Genomic DNA, 8,961 nt, shown 5'->3' on the forward strand with positions numbered 1-8,961 from the left:
ATTTCACTGAAACTTGTTTAATGAAAAAGCGTCAAGCAATAATGTAGTAAAGTAAGTCCCGCCAATCTGTAATGTATCAAAATTTAATAACACTACCATTTTTCTTTTAAAAAAAAAGAAAAAAACCAGTATGAGCAAAATATACAATCCATTCCTCGCTTTCTTGTACTTCTCTCTATGGATCATAATTTAGATCCAAATGGGTAAAATAAAATAAAAGAATGAAAAATGAAAAGAAGATATAGAACTGCCAAGTAAATAAACACAGCAAAATGAGATAAGTAAAAAAAAAGAAAGAAGTAGGTGTCTGTCCTTCCTTTTCAGAGTGTGATAATTCAAAAACAAAATATAATACCAAAAACCAAGAATTATTAATTGGGCTTTTACATAAAAACCACTTTAACCTTTGTCCAAATTGATACTTATCACTTTTCTTTTTTTATTTTTGATAAAAAACTATATTTACTTGCTGTTATGTTTGCAATTCACACCAAATTAATTTTTCGACAAAAAAAAAAAGCACGTGGGTCCTAAATAATTATAAACTTATGAGTTTTTTTAGATATTAGTCCTCCAAATCTTTCACATTAGACCCTCAAAATCTCCCGGGCCAACCCCCGCCCAATAGCCATGCATTTCTACACCCAAATCTCCAAACCCTAACACAATCCTCAAATCCTAATTTCCAATCCCCAAACCCTAACATTACCTCCCATCAATCCTCCCACCCTCCAATCCGAGAAAACCCTCCCTCAATCCTTCCCCAAACCCTAACCTTACCTCCACTTAATCTTCACTCCCTCCGGCCTTCCCCTCCAAGAAAAAAAAAACCCCTCAAAATCCTACCTAAGGATCAAAATATCAGCGAACTTGACCTCCCCGAAGACATCTATTTGGGGAACTAATTTCAAAATGTGATAGATATTGGGGGTTAATATCAAAATATGAAAGAATGGGGGACCATTATTAAAAAAAAGTTTAATTTTTATTTGGGAGACGTATTTTGCACGTGTTGGGGTTAAAGTATTTTCGAAAGTTCATGTCTTGTTTTTAGCTGAAAAACAGATTTAGTGTGACATTGCTAACATAACAGCAAGTAATGATGGTTTTGATCAAAAATAAAAAGAAAGATTGCAAGTGTCAATTTGGACAAATGTTAAGGTGGTTTCGTGTAAAAACGCGTACTAATTCATCACAAGGAAAGAAGATCAAAAGTCCAAATAAGACCTCAAGTAGAATTGAGATCATCAAAATCTGAAATGACAAGCTTTTGTTCATTACATCTGAATCAAAAAAGTACCGGTAATCAACAACCCAATGAAGCTACAACATTAAAAATTCTTATTTCAAAACTATCCTTAATTTCTGTGGAATCTAATCTCCAATATGTTGCAAATTGACGTATAAAGCAGAAGTTATCTATATAGCCATGACAGCCATCATTTTCATAGTTTGCTTATCCAACACATCGAGACTTTAACTAGAAGACTCATTTGTACATGAACCAGGTACTATCTTCGCCACAGCCTCTATGCCCCATGAATTCTTCAAAGGGAAACATAACTATATTTGATCACATAGAGTGTCAAGACTCGTTTACTGTTCATCATTGAGCCAATGCTTGATCACATAGAGAGCGAAGGCGCCACAAAATGCTATTGATCCAAGGACTACAATAATTCGAACCCAAATGGAGGCAATGAATGCTTTGAGCACAAACGAATGCCACAACCAAAACCATGTGATGCTAAATGCTGAGCCTAAGCCTGCACCAACTACAACTTGACTGATTGTGTGAAGCTGCTGTGATACTCGGAGCCATGACTGTTACAAAGGCAACAGAAAGTGTGAAAATTAGAGAAATGACGCGTATTTGACCCATCTTTTCCAATGTTACATTGAAAAGGCATGGGAAGCTTACAAGCTAGAAAGTTCTGTTATGCCAAGAAGAAATATATAAGTGCACAGCAATCATCCCTATAACTGTCAAAAGATTTTTTCCCCCTTCTCATCAGGTTTGAAGAAAATATGTTCCTCGGCAGCCTCTTAAGTATCTGGATATTCACTGGTTTCACGATTGAAGAAAAGATAATTTTTTAATTGATAAGAGAAGCTTCTGAGAATCGAATACATTAGGAAAGTTTAATTCTAGTAAGGATAGATTTCTTCATCATGAGAGATTTGTTTCTCGGTAATCGACTTTGGTAAGCCTACAAAAAACTACTTTTTCTTCAATGAAAGTATGAAGATGACAGTAAAAAATTATGACTATGATATCTATAGTATACGATGCAAAACTAGGGTGTGAAACTCTAGTTGACTGTTGAAGATTTTAATTGAGGTGAAGTCATTGACCATTAATAACAGCGTGAAACTGAAACTTTTTTCTTTTTATTTTTGTTTCTTATTCACTGTTTTCCTCCTTCCCTATCAATAAGTGGCCTTTATGCAACTTGAAAACGGGAAAAATACTGTTAATGCAAATAACTGCGAAAGCAAATGGATAAAAAAACAGATATTTGTTCAGGAGAAATGCTAGCCACAGACGATCTGAGGGACTGTCCTATACCACTCGAGTTGCAATTGGCATACGTGCCCAAGGTCACGCGCAAGGCTGTCTACAGCTAGCAAAGATACAATTAAATCAGGGTTTTTCCCATATTTGTCCACCAAATCTTTTTTACTTTGAAATTACTCCCCCAAATGATGATATTTCGAAATTAGTCCAACAAAAATTAATTGATACCAGTCCCCATTCTTTTAAGTGTTTTGGAATTAGTCCCCAAAATCTATCAACTAGCTGCTAAGTAGGACTAATTTCGAAATATTTGAAAGGTTTGGTGACTACTATAACTTCAAAATATAAAGATTTGGATTGGGGGACGAGATTCAAAATATGAAAGATTCTAGGAACTAATGTGAGAAAAGAAACTCTTCTATTTATTCATTTACTTTTGTTGTCTTAGCTAAATTAAACATTAGGGAATGATCGAGGGTATATTTTAAACCCCAAGTTTTCTAGGTTTTAGACAAAACCTCCTAAACTTTTTTTATTCCGCTTTAACCCCATGAATGAAAATGCCTAAGTTTATTAGAAACGCGCAAAGTTTATTAAAATCGCTCTTTTTCATGTTTCCAATGCCATAAAGAGGTACATTGTCAAAAATTTAAAGTTTAGGGCGTTAAGCAGACACCCTAAAGTTCATGGGTTTTAACTGTTAAGTGGAATTTACCCTTGATCATTCCATAATGTTTAAAAAGGATTTTTTTTCAATTTAGTTCCCAGAGTATTTCATAATTTAAAATTAGTCCCCAATTCTTTATAATTTGAAGTTAGTCACCAAACATTTAAATATTTGAAAATTAGTCCTTCTTAGTATAGCTTACAAAATATAAGAGAAATTTTGTGGGATTAATTTCGAAATATCATGATTTGAGGTAGTAATTTCAAAATATAAAAGGTTGGTGACAAACATGGGGAAAACCCCTAATAGACAGCCCTGCCATTTTTCACGCTTGACCTTGGACACCAGTGCCAATTGCAACACAAGTGGTGTAGGGCAGTTGCTCAAAACGACTGCGGCTAGCATTTGTCTTTGTTCAGATAGTATCTGAAGCCCCAACTATTGCTATTGAGTAAGAACATTACAAAATACATTATAAACAGGAGAAAGTACTTACAAGATAAGAGCCACATATCAAGATGGCAGACCCCGCACCCACCGTAAATGTGTTAATTCCTAGCCACTGGAACACTGTGCACAAAAAACAAACGAAACTACATTCATTATCTGATGATTATAGCGGTAAAACATTGGAATAGTAACGAATAAATAATGTTTCAGATTACCAAATCAAGTACCAATGACTCAATGTGTAGATGAAGTTTTTCGTACTCTACTAGTTAAATCAGGATATAGAGCCATATATTACACACACAGAACAAATGATATATGCCTCTATGAAATGTGATTTGGCTTGACTACACACAACATTTAATTTTGAATAACTTTAACCATTATATGAGATTTCAGTCTCCAAGGATATCTTTGCTTTTATAGTGTATTAACTGAACTGAAGAATCAAGAGACCCTTCAGTGATATGTTTTCATATCGGTAAGTGTGATATATTGTCCAAAATAATTAGCATGGAAACCTCACTCCAGCTCCTGTGAGTATATGAACCTGCATAAAATCTGATTTGACTTCATGTATACATGCTGCTTGAACATCACAAGATCCACTCATTGGGTCTGAGTCTATAATTTCCACATTCCCTGGACGCCTGATAATCCTCTCACTATACTGGAGGCAACCTCAAACTGTGAACACAACAATAATCACATACAATCACTTTATTCAATCTCCTTCAAGCTCGTTCATATTACTTCAGGTTCTGGTAGGAACGAAATTTCACGAACTCAAACTCGCTATGATATATATAATCGACAGTATGTGCATGAAATGTACTCATATGTTGGCTTGGGCCAAACTTCTAACAAAAGATATATGGGCCAAACTTCTAACAAAAGATATATCTCGTATAATTTGAGAAGGTAAAATATTATGTGTGGTAGCTTACCAATATGAAGCAACCCTATCTTTCTCATTGTCAATGAGGTAACATTAAGTACAATTGCACAAGGCCTCGCTCTCTCCCAAGCATGAAATCTGATCAAGTGCTCATGGGAGGGAATGAACGGATGTGATCAAAGTTCATCAATCTAATTGAGGATGGTTGGAAGAAACATGGCTATCATGGTTCTGATCAAAAGTTGATTGGATCAGAACACTACATGGTGAAATATGTTCAATTGGTGAATGAGACTCTATTCATGATGATGATTCACATTTGACTTGCTGAAGAAGTTTGCGAATAGAGGCTATGTTACTACTGTTAGGAATTTACACCGGAACCCCTAAAACAGCTGAAACGCAGTAGAGAAAAATATACCAAGATTTAACGAGGTTCGACAACTGCCTAAGTCCTTGGGAGCCACACAGTAAATTTTTTATTAATCAACAAAAAATTACAAAACTTAGAGCAGATCTCAAACTGAGATCTCTCAATAAATACAACACTGTAGCTACAGTGTTAATTGTTAATCCTCTCTCTCAAATAAACCCTTTTTAATTCTCTTTTCTTTTAATTCCTCTTCTTAAATTCCCCCCTCAAACTTCACTGATTGAGCGTTGGCGAAAAGAGGGCAGAGAAAAAAAACTTTACCGTCGCTGCTAGGGATTAAGATCGCGAGAGGAGAGAGAGAGAGATGGAAGAAGCGCAGGGGGCTAGGGCTCTGGGTTCCCTTTTATAAGGGAACCCTAACGCCAGACTGGCGACAGGCCCCAACCTCGCCTGCGGGCGCCTCTAACCTCGCCTGCATAGCTCTCGTCCGTCTCAACTTCGCCTGAAGGAGCTCGACTCAAGCTCGCCTGCAAAACGCATGGACCTCGCCTGATGTTAACCCCGAGCTCGCCTGATCTGAAGCTCCGACCTCGAGTTTGCCTGCGTCGTCAGCCCTCGCCTGCGTCGAGTTTGCTCGCGCTCCACCAGCTCGAGCTCGCCTGGACCACGTCTCGAGCTTACCTGCTACAACTTTGAGCTCGCCTAACCTCGTCGAGCTCACCTACAGCTCTCGAGATCTCGAGCTCGCCGACTAGAGCTCACCCTCGCCTGAGCTTCGTTCTCGTCTGGAAAAGCTCGCCTGTAGGTGAGTTTGGGCTACACACCCAGATCCAACAATCTTCCCTTTGGAAACCAAACCGTCGTCAGCAGGCTATCTCAACAAGCACTTTCTTCTGTGTGGCTCCGCCCTCAATACCTATGCATGAAGACCAACTGAAATTGCGCACAACTTCAGTTTCTGAAAGGTCACTGTCTTTGTCAACATATCCGCTGGATTCTAACTTCCTTGGATCCTCTGTTGAAATCTTTTGGCAACTTATCGGGCTCTGTATCTTCTAGAACCATCATGTTCCTTTTTCACTCGATATATCCACTGGTTGTGATGTGCCTTCTTCCCCATGGGCAACTCAGTTAGTTCCCATGTCTGGTTGAAGATCAGATATTTCATCTCTTCTTTCATAGCAAACTCTCACTTGCTCGCATCTCCATTCTGACAAGGTTCATCAAAGCTTTCAGACTTCCCTCCATTTGTTAGCAACATATAATTCATGTATCTACTGTTAGGCACAGGAGGACGAGTAGTTCTCCTTAATATCGGAGCTGGTGTGTCGGGCTTCTACGCACCGTTCTGTCCAACAGGCTCTTCCGGCTGAGGACCTTCTGCATTGGGTTCTTCCGAGAGGTTATCTGGGACATCATCTGCATTTATAAATATTGACTCGCTCTCTGAGTCACTGGCATCTGTCTTGTGCATGTCCTTATACATCACTTTCTCGTTGAATATCACATCTCTACTCTTGATCACCTTCTTGTTTTCGTTGTCCCAAATGCGGTAGTCGAACTCATCTTCACCATAACCGATGAAAGTACACTTCTTTGACTTGGGATCAAGCTTATTCCTGCATTAATCACTAATATGCACATAACGTACACAACTAAAAATTTTGAGATGTGAGAGGGTTACCTCGTTTTCGCGTCATACCACTTCTGGTATTCTGTGCTCCAATGAAACCGATAGACCTTGTGATCAAGCTGTTGTGTTGATTGATTCTGCCCAGAACTGCTTCGGTAAACCTAACTGTATACGGATGTTTCTGGCTCTCTCTGTTAACGTTCTTTCATCCGCTCAGGTACACCATTGTGCTGAGACGTGCTGGACACGGTTCTCTCCATTCTGATCCCGTGTTCATAGCAGAACTTTTTGAATCTGGTGTCTTCATACTCACCATCATTGTTTGTTCTGAGTTTTCTTATTCTCAGACCGGTCTCATTCTCGACCATAGCTTTCCATCTCCTGAAAGCTTCAAACAATTCTGACTTGTGCTTCAGAAAGTAGACCCACACTTTCCGAGAGTGATCATCGATAAAAGTCACGAAGTAGTATTTTCCATCAATAAACGCGGTGGTGGTTGGTCCCCAAATATCTGAGTGAACGAGCTCAACTTCTACTTCTTTGGGGTTCAGCTACTTGTCTGAAAACTAACTCTCTTCTGCTTTCCAAGTATGCATTCTTCACACATATCAATATTTATTGATTATAAACCTGAAAGTTTTCTCTTTGTGTGCATAATCTTCATCCCCTTTTCACTCATATGACTGAGTCTCTGGTGCCACAGCTTTAAAGTCTCATTGCTTGTAGTAACTGAGATCAAACAACGTGCACCTGCTGTCATATATAGGGTATCAGTCTTCCTGTCTCTGACAATCGTCATTGCGCCTTTTGAAATCCTGTAATCATCACCATGAAAAGTTGTAGTATAGCCTTCACTAGTCTGCTGGCTTACTGAGATTAAGTTTCTTTTCTGGTCGGGAATATGCCTGACATCCTTCAGCTTCCATACTAACCCATTTAACTTAATCTTCACTACACCTTTGCTAATAATGACACATGGTTGATCATCACCAAGGTATATATTTCTAAGGTTTTCGGAGATATACTTCTCGAGGAATTCTTTCTGAGAAGTAGCATGAAATGATGCTCCAGAGTCCAACATCCAAGACTCCTCCTTGCTCTCCAAAGAGCATATCAATGCATCATCTCCTCCTGAGGTGGAAGCAACATTTGCATCTGCCTTTGCCTCCAACTCCTTCTGTGCACTCTTGCACTGATTCTTGTAGTACTCGATTTTTCCGTACTTCCAATACTCAATAGCCTTCGAGCTGTTAGGATTTTTGGATTTGGACCTCCTGTCCTCTAATCCATTTCCTCTGGTTGAATTTCTATATTTTGATTCTGTATGCAATATTGAAGAAGTTGTAGCTTCATCCGACTCTCTCCGTCGGATCTCCTCACTGAGAACCAGATCACGAACGTCGTCAAATTTTAACTTATTGCTTCCCAACGAGCTACTCACAGCTGTGATTGTAGCATTCCAACTCTCTGATAGGGAAGACAAAAAGATCAACATTCGAACTTCCTCATCAAACTCAATATCATCTGAACTCAATTGGGTTTGTAACTGTATTGAGTTCATTGAGATGATTTGCTACCGATGCACCTTCCGCCATTCACAGATTGAACAACCGTCTCATCAAATGGACTTTATTTGAGGCTGATGTCTTCTCATACATATTTGAGAGTACTGCCATAAGACCCGTCGTGGTCTTCTCCTTTGCAATGTTAAAATCAACATTACGGGTTAACGTCAAACGAATAACCCCGAGGGCCTTTCTGTCTAGAAGATTCCAATCTTCCTCCTTCATACCCTCCGGCTTCTTCCCTGAGAGAGGTTGATACAAATATTTTTAATACAAATAATCCTCTATTTGTATTTTTCAGAATCCGAAATCTGATCCATCAAACTTCTCTAATCTTACATTTCCTTCATCTGCGACCATTGCTCCCACTTAAATCTGACTGTCTCTAAATCGTTTCAGTATCTGATACAAGTTGTTATGAATTTACGCTGAAACCCCTAAAACAACAGAAACGTAATAGAGAAAAGTACACCAAGATTTAACGAGGTTCGGTAACTACCTACATCCTTGGGAGCCATACAGTAAATTTCTTATTAATCAATAAAAAATTACAAAACTTAGAGCAGATCTTAAATTGATAACTCTCAATAAATACAACATTGTAGCTACAATGTTAATCCTCTCTCTCAAATAAACCCCTTTTAATTCTCTCTTCTTTTAATTCCTCTTCTTAAATACCCCCCTCAAACTTCACTGATTGAACGCTGGAGAAAAGAGGGCAGAGAAAAAAAAACTTCGCCACCGTCGCTAGGGTTTAAGATCGTGAGATGAGAGAGGGAAGAGACATGAGGCTAGGGCTCTGGGTTCCCTTTTATAAGGGAACCCTAACGCCAGGCTGGCGACAGGCTGTCGTCAGC

General features: G+C 38.7%; 1 protein-coding gene across 2 annotated transcripts in view; it reads right to left on the reverse strand.

Annotated features, from left to right (window-relative positions):
• The window catches only part of LOC109828938 (lipid phosphate phosphatase epsilon 2, chloroplastic-like), a 13,228-nt gene continuing 5,482 nt past the window's right edge, over positions 1,216-8,961 (reverse strand). Inside the window, exons 3-4 of one of the 2 annotated variants that reach the window (XM_020395935.1) lie at positions 3,682-3,755; positions 1,216-1,824 (exon numbers count right to left, since the gene is read on the reverse strand). In XM_020395935.1, the coding sequence (XP_020251524.1) occupies positions 1,597-1,824; positions 3,682-3,755 (302 nt within the window). In that variant the 3' untranslated portion in view covers positions 1,216-1,596. Of the gene's footprint in view, positions 1,825-1,849; positions 2,066-3,681; positions 3,756-8,961 lie in introns of those variants that run through there. The other variant, XM_020395936.1, reaches the window with a different exon arrangement.

This window comes from Asparagus officinalis, chromosome 1 (assembly GCF_001876935.1).
Source record: "Asparagus officinalis chromosome 1, Aspof.V1, whole genome shotgun sequence".
Taxonomy (NCBI): Eukaryota; Viridiplantae; Streptophyta; class Magnoliopsida; order Asparagales; family Asparagaceae; genus Asparagus; species Asparagus officinalis.